The sequence below is a fragment of the Octopus bimaculoides genome, chromosome 30, assembly GCF_046866305.1.
Source record: "Octopus bimaculoides isolate indiv1 chromosome 30, ASM4686630v1, whole genome shotgun sequence".
Lineage (NCBI taxonomy): Eukaryota > Metazoa > Mollusca > Cephalopoda > Octopoda > Octopodidae > Octopus > Octopus bimaculoides.
This window is the reverse complement of record NC_142957.1, coordinates 13926258-13942828: the sequence shown is the minus strand read 5'-3', so window position 1 is coordinate 13942828 and position 16571 is coordinate 13926258. Positions and strand designations below refer to the sequence as shown.

General features: G+C 40.5%; 2 protein-coding genes across 5 annotated transcripts in view; one reads left to right on the top strand and one right to left on the bottom strand.

The window, feature by feature from the left end:
* Positions 1-8819, bottom strand: part of LOC106878440 (C2 domain-containing protein 3) — a 57448-nt gene extending 48629 nt beyond the window's left edge. For both annotated transcript variants that reach the window (XM_089346298.1, XM_089346299.1), the window contains exons 1-8: positions 8670-8819; positions 7254-7449; positions 6910-7007; positions 5192-5300; positions 4229-4305; positions 3709-3833; positions 3015-3237; positions 401-572 (exon numbers count right to left, since the gene is read on the bottom strand). In XM_089346298.1, coding sequence (XP_089202424.1) covers positions 401-572; positions 3015-3237; positions 3709-3833; positions 4229-4305; positions 5192-5300; positions 6910-7007; positions 7254-7441 — 992 coding nt within the window. In that variant the 5' untranslated portion in view covers positions 7442-7449; positions 8670-8819. The remainder of the gene's footprint in view (positions 1-400; positions 573-3014; positions 3238-3708; positions 3834-4228; positions 4306-5191; positions 5301-6909; positions 7008-7253; positions 7450-8669) is intronic.
* On the top strand, positions 8523-16568 carry LOC106878442 (mitochondrial import inner membrane translocase subunit Tim21). Of its 3 annotated transcripts, none has more exons than XM_089346302.1 (7): positions 8523-8639; positions 10492-10822; positions 11666-11728; positions 12088-12185; positions 13776-13849; positions 14729-14828; positions 16070-16568. In XM_089346302.1, exons 2-7 carry the CDS (start codon positions 10492-10494, stop codon positions 16157-16159), a joined length of 756 nt encoding a protein of 251 aa, XP_089202428.1. In that variant the 5' UTR covers positions 8523-8639; the 3' UTR covers positions 16160-16568. The 3 variants fall into 3 exon arrangements, with proteins under 3 accessions (XP_089202428.1, XP_089202427.1, XP_014783137.2); XM_089346301.1 differs by lacking the exon at positions 8523-8639 and adding an exon at positions 9697-9907; XM_014927651.3 differs by lacking the exon at positions 8523-8639 and having other exon boundaries at positions 10337-10822.
* The last annotated feature ends 3 nt before the right edge of the window (positions 16569-16571 follow it).

The following is a 16571-nucleotide window of genomic DNA, read 5'->3' as shown; positions in this document are numbered from 1 at the left end:
GACTCATAGAAAGGCTGAATTGTTTCCAAAGGAATTTTTGTCCATTCTTCAGCTAAAACAGTCTCCAGTTCTTGTAGTGATGATGGTGGAGGATATTATTAGGTTAAAAAATAACTTCCTTAAATTATTAATTTCATAGAGTATTAAACCATTTTCTTTTGCTTATAAGATAAGTTACCATGTGGTTGGGAAGCAAGCTTCTTGCCACAAAGCCACTCCTGCACCTATGCTGACAATTCAGCCAACTCACAACCTTAGCCAAGCAATATATTTAACAGCATGAATTTCACTGATCCTCCAAAATAAAATTAAGCAAAAACAAGCAGCAAGAGAGAGAGAGACACACAGACAGACAAAATGGTTCTGTAAAACGAAATGTAGTCTCAGTTTACAAACTTACCTTGAGAGGTTTGATTTGCTGTTGAGGACTTGTCGTCTCTGGTTCCTTGAGGGTTCGTGAGCTAATGAATGGATCATCGTCTTACGAAGTTTGTGCCCTTTCTCCAGCAAGATGGAAATTATGTCCGTGTAACCAGGGTCCGCAGCATGATGGTCGTCCAGGATTGATGTCCCTTTGGGAGAAGAGGGTGGTGGTGATGAGGTGGGCGTGGGTTAGGGATGATTTTGTTTTTTTAGGGCAAGAAGGAAGCACAGGGTAGATAAGGAGAGTGGGTAGATGGGGGTAAAAGGAAAAGATAACTGTAGTTAGACATAAGAATAGAGGAATATGGTAAATGGGTATGGCTATCTTTAGTACAAGGTGGGGGGGGGTGTAGTTACTGGCATCCTCTACAGCCTCATTATCAACATGATCCTCATCATTGTTATCGTGAAAATCACTATTAATCATTAGTCACCAACATTACAATCATCGTCATCATCATCATCATCATCTTCATTGTCACACCATGCTCATCCCCACCAATTAAATCATTGCCATCATCATCATCATCATCACATCATACTCATCCCCATCCGCATCATCAAATAGTCATCGTCATTATATAATTAACATCATAATCTATATTATCATCATTGTCATCATCATCATCACCAATACAATCTTAGATACAGAACCCGGTTTCAGCCAGGTTGGTAATGAAAGGGTTAATTGCCTCCTCTTTCTAGCATATCATTTCTACTTTTCTGGCTGCTGACAATAGTGCTGCTACACCAGTCAATGGGTATGGCACCTTCCTATTGTTGGCACTCCGTCGCTTAGGACGACGAGGGTCCCAGTTGATCCGATCAACGGAACAGCCTGCTGCTCCTGAAAATTAACGTGCAAGTGGTTGAGCACTCCACAGACACGTGTAACTCTTAACGTAGTTCTCGGGGGATATTCAGCGTGACACAGTGTGTGACAAGGCTGACCCTTTGAATTACAGGCACAACAGAAACAGGAAGAAAGAGTGAGAGAAAGTTGTGGTGGAAGAGTACAGCAGGGTTCGCCACCATCCCCTGCCGGAGCCTCGTGGAGCTTTTAGGTGTTTTCGCTCAATAAACACGCACAACGCCCAGTCTGTGAATCGAAACCGCGATCCTATGACCGTGAGTCCGCTGCCCTAACCACTGGGCCATTGCGCCTCCACACACCTTCTTGTACAACCTGATTATTATGCATGTGATTAGCCTCACACTTAGAGCTTGCATCATCACCAGTCTTGAATCATTGTCTGGCTCAGTACATCAATCTCCTGCAAACTGTTCAGAAACAGGCAACCAAATGAAAACCTGCCAACAGACAAATATCATACTCTGAAGTAAACGTCTTGCTTCCTTGGCCATGGACACATTAAACCTCCAACGTCTGACAACTGACTTGGTAGATACCCACAAGATTATCCACCATCTTTCCAACAACAACCTCAGGCATCTTTTTGAGTTGCATATGTCTAACACTGATGGACATACTCTTTACAATTTTACTTGTTTCAGTCATTTTTGACTGCGGCCATGCTGGAGCACCGCCTTTAGTCGAGAAAATCGACCCCCAGGACTTATTCTTTGTAAGCCTAGTACTTATTCTATCGGTCTCTTTTTGCCGAACCGCTAAGTTATGGGGACGTAAACACACCAGCATCGGTTGTCAAGCGATGTTGGGGGGACAAACACACACATATATATATATATATATATATATATATATATATATATATATATATACATATGTATGACGGACTTCTTTCAGTTTCCGTCTACCAAATCCACTCAAAAGGCTTTGGTCGGCCCGAGGCTATAGTAGAAGACACTTGCCCAATGTGCTACGCAGTGGGACTGAACCCAGAACCATTTGGTTGGTAAGCAAGCTACTTACCACTACGGGGATAGACACAGGCACACACACACACACATATATATATGACGGGCTTCTTTCAGTTTCCGTCTACCAAATCCACTCACAAGGCTTTGGTCGGCCCGAGGCTATAGTATAGAATACACTTGCCCAATGTGCCACGCAGTGGGACTGAACCCAGAACCATGTGGTTGGTAAGCAAGCTACTTACCACACAGCCACTCCATGCTTACAAAATAAATTTTAAAAAAACAAAAACAACATGACACCCATGACTTTCGGAAACATTCTTTCATGCTCAGAGTTACTGAAGCATGGAATAAAGAACCTGCATCAGTTCTTGGTTGTTAAGACACTACATCCTTCAAAACTTCCAACAGTACACCTGATGCCTCCATCCCCCAATGTTTTCCTTTTTTAAAGACTCATTCACTGTTCACCTCCACAGCATCATTCTACGAACCGTTCATGCACTTTTGGCTACTGGGTTTTTCTGATGAGTTGTAGTGTGCCGAGCACTGTATACAATAAGTTCATCATTATCATTATACACCACTGTTTCCTGATGGACCAAGTGCCTTCCCTGTCAATCCAATTGACCTGGGGCTAAACAAGAAGCAATAGCAGTCCCCCTCACATCGTACGATTCCCTCCTTGCTATGCAATGACTATCTCACAACAAAAACTCTCTCTCTCTCTCTCTCTCAGTTATATTTACCAGGTTGTTGTGCAAGGTGGGGAGACGAAGTGGACTTTGTCTTCAGAATCGGGAAGTTTTGGGTGTGTACAACATCGCCAGCAGTGGTAATGGAAACGGTGGTACCGCATTCTTGGTATTGGGATCTAGAGGCAGCATCAATGCCCCTGGGCTGTAGGTCAAGGCCAGCTGTTACTTCAGATGTTCGAGGGAAGTTCCTGTTGTTGCTGAACACTGAAGAACTCTGAAGATAAGAGGAGAAGAGGTAACATATCAGTGTATGTGTGTGTGTATATATGTATATATCATCATCATCATCATCATTTAACGTCTACTTTCCATGCTAGCAGGGGTTGGACGATTTGACTGGGGACTGGCGAACCAGATGGCTGCACCAGGCTCCAATCTGATTTGGCAGAGTTTCTACAGCTGGATGCCCTTCCTAACGCCAACCACTCCGGGAGGGGAGTGTAGTGGGTGCTTTTATGTGCCACCGGCACGAAGGCCAGTCAGGTGGCACTGGCAACGGCCACACTCAAATGGTGTTTTTTATGTGCCACCTGCATAGGAGTCAGTCCAATGTTTTGTTCACATGCCACCGGCACAAGTGCCAGTAAGGCGAAGCTGGAAACAATTGCGCTCAAATGGTGCTTTTTACGTGCCACTGGCACGCAGAAGCATGGGGAGGAGAGAAAGAAATGCGAACCCAGCTTACCTCTCGTTCGGATGATGCTAACAAGTGTGATGGTGGATATGTGATATTGGTCAGTGCCACAGGTCCTGCAGGTTGAGGATCGACAATGTCTGGTGTTGGTACAAACCCAGTGCTGTCGTAAGATTCTGAAAAGGCAAACCTGAAACTGTATCTCCAGAAGTAAGTTATACTACATTATTGTAGGGAGGGCAATGGATGGTAAAACTGGTAGAAAAGCAGGATAGGGCGTGGGAGAAGTGGTAGAAAATAAAGACAGGAAATGGGAGAATTGGTAAAGAAGCAGGACAAGGGATAGGAGAAGTTATAGAGAAGCAAGACAAGGGATGGGGGAATTGGTAGAGAAGCAGGACAAGGGATGGGAGAATTGGTAGAGAAGCAGAATAGGGGATGGGGGAATTGGTAAAGAAGCAGGACAAGGGATGCTATTTCTGGAAGGTTGAATGACCAAGCAGAAGTTGTTTTGTTGGCCTGAAGGGAGATTAGATGAATGGATTTGTAGGTTATGAAGACTAAGACTTACCCATCAGTGGCTGCAGTTCAATAGAAACATGGAGTTCAGCTATTTTAACATCCTTCAATGATAAAACAGGATAAACACTGAAAAATAAACAGCAATTAGGTAATATTACTATGATGATGATGATGATGATGATGATGATAATGGTTTCAAACTTTGGCACAAGGCCAGCAATTTCAGGGAAGCTGGGGGTAAGTCGATTACAATGACCCCAGTGTTCAACTGGTACTTATTTTATTGACCCCAGTGGTGTGGTTTCAAAACCACACAGCCATGCTTGTGCCTTTATAGGATTGATATATTATGGTGAGGGCCATTTTGTCTTGACCTTTTGACCTTTGACTTGACTGACCTCATGTTTTTTTTTTTTAGTTTCTATGCAGCGAACTGGCAGAATCATCAATGCCTTGAACAAGATGCTTAGCAGCATTTCTTCTGATTCTTTATGTTCTGAGTTCAAATACCGCTGTGTGGTTTTGAAACCACACCACTGGGGTCAATAAAATAAGTACCAGTTGAACACTGGGGTCATTGTAATCGACTTACCCCCAGCTTCCCTGAAATTGCTGGCCTTGTGCCAAAGTTTGAAACCATTATCATCACAGTGGGATTGAACCCGGAACCCTATGTTTATCCCCTTGTGGGCAATGAAGAAATAAGAATTGTTAACACGCCGGGCGAAATGCTTGATGGTATTTCGTCTGCTACTACGTTCTGAGTTCAAATTCCGCCGAGGTCAACTTTGCCTTTCGTCCTTTCGGGATCGTTTAAATAAGTACCAGTTACGCACTGAGGTTGATGTAATCAACTTAATCCCTTTGTCTGTCCTTGTTTGTCCCCTCTATGTTTAGCCCCTTGTGGGCAATAAAGAAATAAGAAGTTCCGAAATGTGTTTACACATGTGTGTGAAAGTGTTTGTGTTGTGTCTTTTGACAGATTGGAAGAGATGTCTGGAAAGATACTCACTTCTCAAGAGTGTTTGACACTGTAAGCGAGGTGATGTTGGTCACCTCGGTATAGCCGACCACTTCCGAATTATCTTCATCCACAATGTCCAGCAGTAAAAGATTCATATCTGGAAACAGAAAGAGGAAGAGAACAAAGTAAAAAGAAGACCATCATTTAACATCGGTTTTCCATGCTGGCATGGGTTGGATGGTTTGACCAGAGCTGGTAAGGCCAGGGGCTGCAATAGGCTCCACTGTCATGGTCGCCATGACCGGATGCTTTTCCTAATGCCAACCACTCCATAGAGACTACTGGGTGCTTTTCATGTTACACCAGCATGAGTGCATTTTATGTGGAACCACCACCAGTGCTTTTCATGTGGCACCAGCATGAGTGCTTTTCATGTGGTACTAGCACAGATGCTTTTCATGTGGCACCAGCATGAGTGCTTTTCATGTGGTACTAGCACAGATGCTTTTCATGTGGTACCAGCACTGGTATCAATTCTGCTGTGGCAGACAAATCTTCTTCAAAATGCACTAGATAACATACACAATCCAACCCAATCCAATATTTGTGTATATATCTAAGGACTGAGATCATCATCATCATTGTTTAACGTCCGCTTTCCATGCTAGCATGGGTTGAACGATTTGACTGAGGACTGGCAAGCCAGAAAGCTGCACCAGGCTCCAATCTGCAGAAACTCTGCCAGATCAGATTGGAGCCTGGTGCAGCCTTCTGGCTTGCCAGTCCTCAGTCAAATTGTTCAACCCATGCTAGCATGGAAAGCGGATGTTAAACGATGATGATGATGATGGTGATCTCAGTCCTTAGATATATACACAAATATTGGATTGGATTGGATTGGATTGTGTATGTTGAGTCTACTGCAGAACGAAGGCTTCAGCATGTTCTCTACACCAACCTCAGTCCAATGTGAAGGCCATGAATTTGAGCTTGAGGTCATTTTGAGCTTGAGGTCATTTTAAGCTTGAGCTCAAACCAGTTTGATGAGACAACTCTGCTACATTGGTTTAACATGGCTTCACAAAGGGATGCAGTTTTTGGGTTTTTTTTTAATAATATTCATACCCCAGGAGTAGTTAAGTCAATTACATTGGCCCCTGTGTTCAACTGATACTTACTTTACCAACCCTGAATGGATGAGAAGCAATGTTGGCTTCAGTAGAATTTGAACTCAGAATGTAAAGATAGATGAAATGCTTCTAAGCATTTTACCGAATGTGCTAACAATTCTGCCAGCTCATCACTCTACACACACACATAGACACACACACACATACACACACACACACACACAAATATATATATATATATATATACAAACACATACACACACATATATATATATATACAAACATATACACACACACACATATATATATATATATATATATATACACACACACACACAGTGGACTTCTATTGGATCAGGGTTTAGCTGCGGTTAAAGAACAACTAGATAATGTAGTCCTAGATACATTGTACCTGGATATAAGATGGGATGGTCAGGACTGGAACATCTGTGATCATAGGTCTACTGGACATGGCTTGATTGAGGGTTAAACAAAAACAAGAACAACAACAAGTATATGTTCTCAATTCTATTATCCCAGTCAGCTGTGACCCAACTAATTATTGCACTTCAAAAAGGTTCATTATCCACAAGTATTGATCAAATAACAACATTGATAGAAGAAGGTTGAAATTACCATTTAGATATGATGCAAACTGCTTTGGTCCTGACCGTATTGGGTACCTCGCTGTGGTTTTCAGTCTGGTCTTGATGGGATTAGATACATCTAAGGGCCTGCAAAATTGAATAATAAACAATATATCCCTTGTGTTATATTTGTTCCAGCTGAGTGGCACATGCAATCCTTTGTAACCATTACCATTTTAAATGTAGTGACATAAGATCAACTCCTCCAATTCCCCCTCCCCTCTCAAAAATTCCTTGTCTTGCAAGTTACTCAGTGACCCTGCTGGTGCTACTGTCATATAAAAAAAACATCCAGTCCACATTGTGAAGTGGTTGGCATTTGGAAGGACATACCTGAAATTTGTGCCAGAACCAATCTCACCCCACCAGGTGAGGTGGACGAGGGTCCTGGCAGGGTGATCTGGCACCAACCATTCAATCCTGGGTATGCACAAACAAAGGAAACATCGGAGATGGCCCTCAACTTGGGGTGGAAGGGCTGTACTGACGGGAACATGACAGCTGAGTGATGTCCCTGACATTGGCAGATCTGAAAAATACAGAAATATAATATAACAATAATAGTACAACCCTGATGATGAACAGGAGTAGTGAGGGAGCAACATAGCCATGTGTTAAGGAGTGGGACAAAACCTCCATGTTTCCAGAGGTGAATTATTCAAACCCCAAAGAATTCCTCTCAACACATGGCTCTGATGCAATGCCAGGAACAATTTTTGCCAAATAAATTGACCCCAGTACTCGTTTTAATTTGAAGCCTAGTATTTATTTTATCAGTCACTTTTGCTGAATCGCTAAGGTATGGGGATGTAAACACACCAGCACTGGTTGTGAAGTGGTGGTGGTGGTGGTGGAGGAGTCAATCACAGGCACAAAAGACACACACATACACATATATGACAGGCTTCTTTCAGTTTCTGTCTACCAAATCTACTCACAAGGCCTTGGTCGACCTGAGGCTATAGTAGACGAACATTTGCTCAAGGCGTCATGCTGTGGGACTGAACCTGGAATCATGTGGTGTTCGGCAAACTTCTTACCACACAACCCCAGAATTCAGAAACAGACACTGGAACACACGAACATGGATAGGGCATAGCTATATAAGTGTGCTCTCCACCACCTGAATTCGTCTCCTCATGACTTAAATGCTTGCTTTTTAATGAAATTTTCTACAAATATTCTTCAGAGTGTGTAAATAATTATAACGGAATATGAAAAATGGGAAGCAAAATGGTGAACACGTACACACACGCACAATCTGATACACATAATTTTTTTTTCAAATTTCAAGTTTTATTTTGTGTATATATATGTGATGTGTGTCAGTCTGTACGTGTGCGTACCCACCAATTTTTTCATTTTCACATCATATACCAATATAATTGTAATCTACACTATCTGAAAAGCAGTTGAAGAAACTTTCATTAAAAGATATCCGTTTTTTCCCCAAAAGTTATGAGGAAACAAAATCTAGGAGGGGGAAACACACTTGCGTCGATATAGAACACGCCAACATTATCACAGTAGCACACTGTAACTTCCAAGAATATACACAAACGCAGATCACACTAATAAAATACATACACACTAAGTTTAAGACACCAACATACTGAGATCGAGCAGAACACACCAACAGACTGAGATCGAGCAGAACACAGCAACAAACATATATACAAACGGACAATACAATTTCGCAAGGTAAACTTTCAAACGAAAGTAAGTACGATATTTTCAAAGAGATCCTACCTTCAACCAATTTTTTTTAATAATAAAGGACAGATGCTGCTTTGTGTCACTCAGCCATATTACTGACACACAAGCGATATAAAGAAGTCAAAGAAAACAAACTGGAGGTTGACGACATGAACGGACAAGTTACGCGCCATCTGACATAGCAACGTAAACTTCCGTTAAGCAGCAGGAGCGGGCGGCCGGAGAATCTATATACGCGGTGGGACCTTAGTAATTCTTCGATAAGTGGAATTGTTCCTTGGTTACCGGTTTATTGATCTACGGTGTAACCTGCTGAGTATTCCACAGGGACTTGCTGCTAATTTTTGAGGCTTAAAATAGGTTTAATCAGTGGTTCCAGAGCATACTAATGCATGACTAGCAAATCTGTAATTTTTATCCATTCATTAAACGTAGACATGGAAAAAGAGGAACAATTGATCGCACACCACAAGATTTAACGGAACCTATTAAATCAAGCCAACATTACCACGGGCGATGGCGAGGATACGCAGACGACACTTTTGTTGTGGCAGTTACATTTGTTGTCTGCTGTATAAGCCTGTATAGACTTAGGGAGCCGAAGTGGGGGATCATGGGCTGCCCTGGCAGCACGCACTCTTGCTAAATCACCGCTGAGAATATGATAAGGGCCTTTAAATATAAGTGCGGTACATGTGTTTCTTTATTACCAACAAAGAGGGGACAATACAAATACATGTGGGGGACACATAACACGAAAACATAAATAAAGATTAAACGTATGATAATATGAAAATGTGCTTCCCGCACCTCAAGTGTGCGTACGTACGGTGTTACTCAGTTTTATTTCAAGATTTCTTGCTAATAGAGAAAGAGCTAGTTTCTAACTTAGGTCCAAGGTTCCTTCATTGGAATTTCAACATCAACAGTATTTGTGCATGTTTGTGTGTATATACGCAGTATTTGGAGTCAGTACATGGGCAGATGTGTATGTTTTGTTTTATAAACGTATTCTCGTCCATATAGCTGCATGTCTATATATGCGAATATAGATTTAAATTCCAGACTTCTGGAGCGTTTTACAAATCTTTACATTTCCATTGATGACTCGAATATGTAATCTTCTAATTAGCATTCTCCTTTCTGCTTTTGAGAAGCCTGATTTCTCAAGATCGATACTTAGGCAGTGTATTATATATCCCAGTGCTCCAGTAATTCAAGTATATAGCTGTACTTGTTATCCAGGTGGAATAACTTCAAATTTATCTATGGTATGTATGTTGGTAAAAACAAAAGTCGGTTGATATAAGTAAAATAAAGTATGTTGCGTGGAAAGAGTTGATTTATTATATATTAAGCTGATGGGAATGGTGTATAAAAAAATAGATTCCAGAAGACAAAGAATATCAAATTCCTTCTAATTTTGGCACAAGGCCAGCAATTTAAGCAGAGGTGAGAAAGTGGATTACATTAACCTCAGTACTTGTCTGGTACTTATTTTATCGACCCTGAAAGGATGAAAGTCAAAACTGACTTCAGCGGAATTTGAAGTCTGAAAAGAGAGTCGAAAGAAATGCCTCTAAGCATTTTATCCTACGTGGTAACAGTTCTGCTAGTTGTTTGCCTGACAATGTACAATAAATAGTTTTCTTTTGAAGTCGTTCCAGAATCGGATTACATTTCTAATTTTACAACAACTCCAATTTTATATGCGACGGGAGATAATTCTCAAAGCAATGTGATAGCTGGAAAGGTTAAATAGAGGAACACAGGCCACATTTATAATAAATGTATACATAATATTAAAAAGTACTTGAACTTTGTAAAGATGATTAAAATTGGTTATTTATTCCAGATGCATCACTGTAACAGGCCGACGTCTTTATTACTATTATTATTAAACAGAAGTAATTTCAAACCCACCCTGACACATAGTAACTGTTTGTTGGCCGTCCCTAACCTAAAACCAGTCTTTCCACTTATTCGGACGTCCCGACTGCACTCCGCCTGTTCCAACATTAACAAAGACAGCCGAATACTAAGAACAGCTGCATCGAAATGCACCAATGTAAATATCAGATTTGCATCGGAGAAAAAACAGACAGACAGCGAGGACCCTGGCGAAAAAAAGGAGTTGATGGAGGCATGGAAAAGCCCTTACGAAGGTTTAAACTTAGGCGAAAAAGGTCAGTTAAATTTCCCCTTTTCATAGCCATTAGGGTCTTCTTTTTTATGGTTTAGCCAGAAGCGGAAGATCTTTACAATTACTTTGAAACTAGTGAGAGAAAGGGAAGCAGCTGTCCTCAGATCAAAATTAAACTTTGCTTAAGGAGCGTATGGGCCAGGTGATGTTAAACGGATCGACGGATTAAGTCCACCACCCAAAACTACGACAGTCCTTCCGACAGGTTTACACAGTTATCGTTAACTAAATTTCGTGCCTGAATTGTTGCTCTGTTTAGTCCCGATCCAGGATTGATCAAGCTGGTCTACGATCAAATGTGTTCCAACAATATCTTATTCTTTATATGTATCAAAAGTTTTCGTGATGGAACGTGTCCCTTTTTAAGGCAGTAGGATATTATTTGAGAGAGATCAGGCTGTTGTTTCTCGTGAATCGAGCAACTAGAAGTTCTTGCCCAGCCTTTTCTTGTTTTCTTCTGGTGTTATTCATTGCAGTTTCGGCATGTCGAGTTATTTGACACAACAATGCTCTATAATACAAACAATGGATTATAAAAACTGTTGTAATTTAATCATCCATAGTCTGATGTGATATTTCGGAATAAAAATTCCTTCTTCAGATATCCTTAGGAATTGATGAAGTCACAATCGGTTGTTCCAAGCACCATCTTAATATCCTAATATATATTCGTTATTTTACTAAACTCCTCCAAAACCTTGATTATTTTCAAAATTAATTCAAATTATCAAGCAGAGTGTTTCAGTATAAATACAACTTAACAATGATGCAGAAGACATGTCTGTTAATTCTTATACGTTTTCCTATTTTGGTATTTTATTTCTAGTGAAAGAAGCTAGTAAGGATGTGACATATACAGGTGTTATAATTGTTGGAGTTGGTATCACAGGTAAGTGTTTTGAAGCAAATATTTTCATCATCATTATATATATATATATATATATATCATCGTCTTTTAAAATCCATTTTCCATACTGGGTTGGACGATTTGACAGGAGGTGGCAAACTGGAATGCTGCACCAGGCTCCAGTTGTCTGTTTTGGCTTGGCTTCTATAGCTAGATGCCTTTCCTAACCCTAACCACTTTACAGTGCATGCTCTGTGCTTTTACATGGCACCAACATGAGTACTTTCAAATGGTACCGTTACAGGATTCTTGCCAACCACTTACAGTATGTGCTAGGTGCTTTAATGCAGCACCGGCATGGGTTGTGCTGCTAACTGACCATTCTTTCTCTTCTCTTTCAGCTATCATGTTTTATGCCATTGCTAAAGAACTGTTGTCCAAAGAGAGTCCAAATGCTGTGTTTGGAGAAGCCTTCAAGAGATGCAAAAATGATCCTGAGGTAACTACATAACTGTTTTGTTTTTTTTTTTGTAATTAATTTGTTTAATCATGGGAATAGGTGGCCTAATTGGTCAGGGTGTGGGACTCCTGATTGTGAAATTGGGGATTCAGTTCCTGGACAGGTGACAAGTCGGATGACAGGTAAGTTCACTGCCATCGATTCATCACGAGGAAAGTTTACCAAGAAAATATATCCATAGTATTTCACCATTAATTGTTAAAAACTATTTTATTGCCGAAAAACAGTGAATCGATGAAGGTGAACTTCCCTTCAGTGAAGTGATGACAATGAACTTTTCCTTTCGGGGAATTGATGACAGTGAACTTTGCCTGCTTCAAATTGATGACGGTGAACTTACCAGACATGGACAAGTTGTGTTCTTGAGCAAAACGCTTCATTCCATGTTGCTCCAGTCCAATCAGCTCACAAAAATGAGTAATCCTGCGACAGACCACCATCCTGTCCAGGAGTCAAATATACAGACCACAGAAGCTGGGAAACTGACCCTTATGTGTTCGTAGGGATCAAGAAGGATTCTTTTATCCTTTTAATTTGTTTAATCCATTATTTTTACCTTTTTGCTTGCTTTAGTCATCAGGCTGTGGCCATGCTGGGGCACCCATCTTGATAAAGGATCTAGTACAGTGATTCTCAACCATTTTCTTACCTGTGGGGCCCCTTTGATTTCTGTTTTACTCTGCTGGACCCCTACAGCCATTCAGTGTTTAAAAATGTCCTATTTTTATAATGAAATATTAGGAATTGTATAAAAAAAAATTTTGTGTATTGTTGATGGATTTCCAATTTATTGCAGGTAAATTTTAAATGCAAAATCTTCTGTGGACTCTGGTTAAAAACCAGTGGTCTAACCAAAGAAATCAACTCTAGTTTTTATTTTATGGTTGTATGGTAGTAGGTGGTGTGGAGGTGCAATGGCCCAGTGGTTAGGGCAGCGGACTCGTGGTCATAGGATCGCGGTTTCGATTCCCAGACCGGGCGTTGTGAGTGTTTATTGAGCGAAAAACACCTAAAAGCTCCACGAGGCTCCGGCAGGGGATGGTGGTGAACCCTGCTGTACTCTTCCACCACAACTTTCTCTCACTCTTACGTCCTGTTTCTGTTGTACCTGTAATTCAAAGGGTCAGCCTTGTCACGTTGAATATCCCCGAGAACTACGTTAAGGGGTACACGTGTCTGTGGAGTGCTCAGCCACTCGCACGTTAATTTCACGAGCAGGCTGTTCCGTTGATCGGATCAACTGGAACCCTCGATGTTGTAAGCGACAGAGTGCCAACAACAACGTTAGTAGGTGGTGGTGGTCAGGGTGGAGGTGGTGATGGTGATGTTTGTGTTGGTAGCAGTGGTGGTGATGGTGACAGCAGAGGGTGGTTGTGTTGATAGTGATGGTAGGAGTGGAGGTGGTGATTGTAGAGGTTCTATTTGTGGAAGCGGTGGTGGTAGCAGCACAGGTGCCAGTTATTATTGTTGTTGTGGTGGTGGTGGTGGTGGTGATAGGGTGGAGGTTGTGGTACAGTAAAAGCGAATTGGTGATTGATTATATTAAATTTGTGTTAAAAATTTTTCCAGGTGCAGCAACTGTTGGGTGAACCAATCAAAGCATACGGAGAGGAATCGGGCCGACGCAGAAGACGCCATGTGAGGTGAGTGACCCTGCTGTCAGTTGGATTTGAAACTGGTCAAATGCCTCATTTTCATAATGTCCTCAACTCAACAGGTTTTATTTCATGGAGCCTGGTGTTGCCATCCGGTTTCACCAGTCCTCAGTCAAATCGTCCAACCCATGCTAGCATGGAAAGCGGACGTTAAATGATGATGATGATACAAGCTGGCAGAACTGATAGCACAACGAATTTGCTTAGCAGCATTTCATCTGTCTTTATGTTCTGTGTTCAAATCCTGCAGAGGTTGCCCGAGTCTTTCGTCCTTTCAGGGTCGATGTGATCAACTTAGTCTTTATGGTTCTGCGTTCAAATTCCACTGAGGTCCACTTAGTCTTTTGTACTTTCAGGATCAATAAAGTACGTACCAGTTGAGTACTGGGGGGTTGATGTAATTAACTTAGCCCCCCCTCCCTGAAACTGCTGGCATTGTGCCAATATCTGAAATCAATATACTTTCTTTCTTTTTTTTTTTTGTGGAAACTTTTTTCAGCATCAGTAACTGAGATTCCCATGATGTGATTGTTTAACACAGAATACCATTGTAGGGTAGGTGTGAGAGCCTGGACCTGGTCAGTTTGAACAAAAAACAGATGAAATATTTTGGCCAGTTTAACTGCTAAAGGGTTAATATATCCCAACCCAAGGCTGTGGCCATGCTGGAGCTCAACCATTAGAATAATTACCAATGAAGATGAGATATACCTAGTCTTTGGCCTCTTTTCAAGTTAGATATCATTCCTTGCTCCTCTCCGTCTTCCATTTTGCCCAGGTCTGTCTCGTAGCTTTTATGCCGCTGTCCCATAGCATTTTTCAGTCTGTGCATAAGTCTTTATTTGTTTTCTTATTTTCTTTATTCAGTCATGCAGAATTTAAAGTCGGTGATGCGAAACACTTACGACTGAGGTTTTATATTGAAGGTCCGTACAGGAAAGCTACAGTCAACTTGGAGAAGAAACAGGTAAGAGAAAAAAAAAAAAAAAGGGATTTTTACATTGTGGGCATCGGGGTTTGCAGAATCAGTGGAGCATCAAATAAAATGTCGGTCTTGCAGTGTTCAGAGACCTGTCTTCCAAAATTGAACGTACAGATTAGGGCTTTATTTTAGCAATCCCAGAATGATAATGATGGTGATGATGATGATGATAATAATAATAGTTTCAAATTTTGCCACAAGGGCAGCAATTTGTGAGGAGAGATGAGTCAATTGCATTCGGCCTCCAATGTTCAACTGGTACTTATTTTATCGACCCCCGAGAGGATGAAAGGCAAAGTTGACCTCAGCTGAATTTGAACTCAGAACATAACAATGAGCGAAATACTGCTAAACCTTCTGTCCACTGCACTGACTATTCTTCCAGCTCACTGCCTTAATAGAAGTAATAATAATAATAATAATCCTTTCTACTATAGGCACAAGGCCTGGAATTTGAGGGGAGGGGAGATAGTCAATTACGTCGACCCCAGTACTTGGCTGGTACTTAATTTATTAACCCCAAAAGGATGAAAGCAATGGGTGAAATACCACGAAGCATTTCATCTAGTGCATTAATGATTCTTCCAGCTCACCACCTCAATAATAATAATAATAATAATAATAATAATAATAATCTTTTCTACTAAAAGCACAAAGCCTGAAATTTGGTGGGGACAGGGCTAGTTGATTAGATCGACCCCAGTACATAACTGGTACTTAATTTATCGACCTGGAAAGGATGAAAGGCAAAGCCGACCTCGGCGGAATTTGAACTCAGAAAGCAACGGCAGAGGAAATACCACTAAGCATTTCGCCCAGCATGCTACTGACTCTGCCAGCTCACTGCCTTTAATAATGATAACAATAATAATAATAATAATAATAATAATAGTAATAGTAATAATAATGATAATGATAATGATAATGATGATAATAATAATAATAATAATAATAATAATAATAATAATAATAATAATAAATCAAGCTGGCTGAATTGTTAGCACACCAGGCTAAATGCTAAGTGGCATTTCGTCCATCTATATGTTCCGAGTTCAAATTCTGCCAAGGTCGACTTTGCCTTTCGTCCCTTCAGGGTCGATAAATTAAGTACCAGTGGAACACTGAGGGTTGATGTAATCGACTTACCCGCTCCCACAAAATTGCTGGCCTTTTGCCGAAATTTTAAATCATTATTATTGTTATTATTATTTATTTATTTATTTCAGAATGAAAATGGCAAATATGAATATCGCTATCTGTTTGTCCAGTGTGACTCGTACCCCAACCAAGTCGTGATTCTTGAAGACAACCGATAAACGAGCTTGCTTAGACGGCAGAAAGATTGCGATGATAGAGGTGGGCATGTTAAAAGAAAAATAATTAAAACAAACATATAAATGAATTTTATAATATTGATTTAGCTGCTAGTTGACGTGGCTTACCCCTCTCATTAGCAATGTATTCATAATTCTGACAGTAAAAAGAAAAAAAATTTTTCTGGTTTTTAAAATAAAATTTTTTTTTTTTTTTTTTTTAAATACATTACTTTACCAAAAATGCAGTTAAATAAAAGGGGGAGTAGATCTAATCAGACATTTAATTACTGCCAGAAATGTGGCCCCAAAAAATTAAAAAGATATACTATTGAACAATGAAATACAAAAACACTGCTAATACATAATGAAATAAATGGTTTTTTTTTAAATAAAATATATATAAAATATATGT

Excerpts from the sequence above, each read along its gene's own strand:
- LOC106878442 (XM_089346301.1), top strand. The coding sequence starts at position 9,740 with ATGACTCGAATATGTAATCTTCTAATTAGCATTCTCCTTTCTGCTTTT. Across the intron at positions 10,823-11,665 it reads TTTAAACTTAGGCGAAAAAG|TGAAAGAAGCTAGTAAGGAT; the intron begins GTCAGTTAAATT and ends TTTTATTTCTAG. Across the intron at positions 13,850-14,728 it reads CGCAGAAGACGCCATGTGAG|TCATGCAGAATTTAAAGTCG; the intron begins GTGAGTGACCCT and ends TTCTTTATTCAG.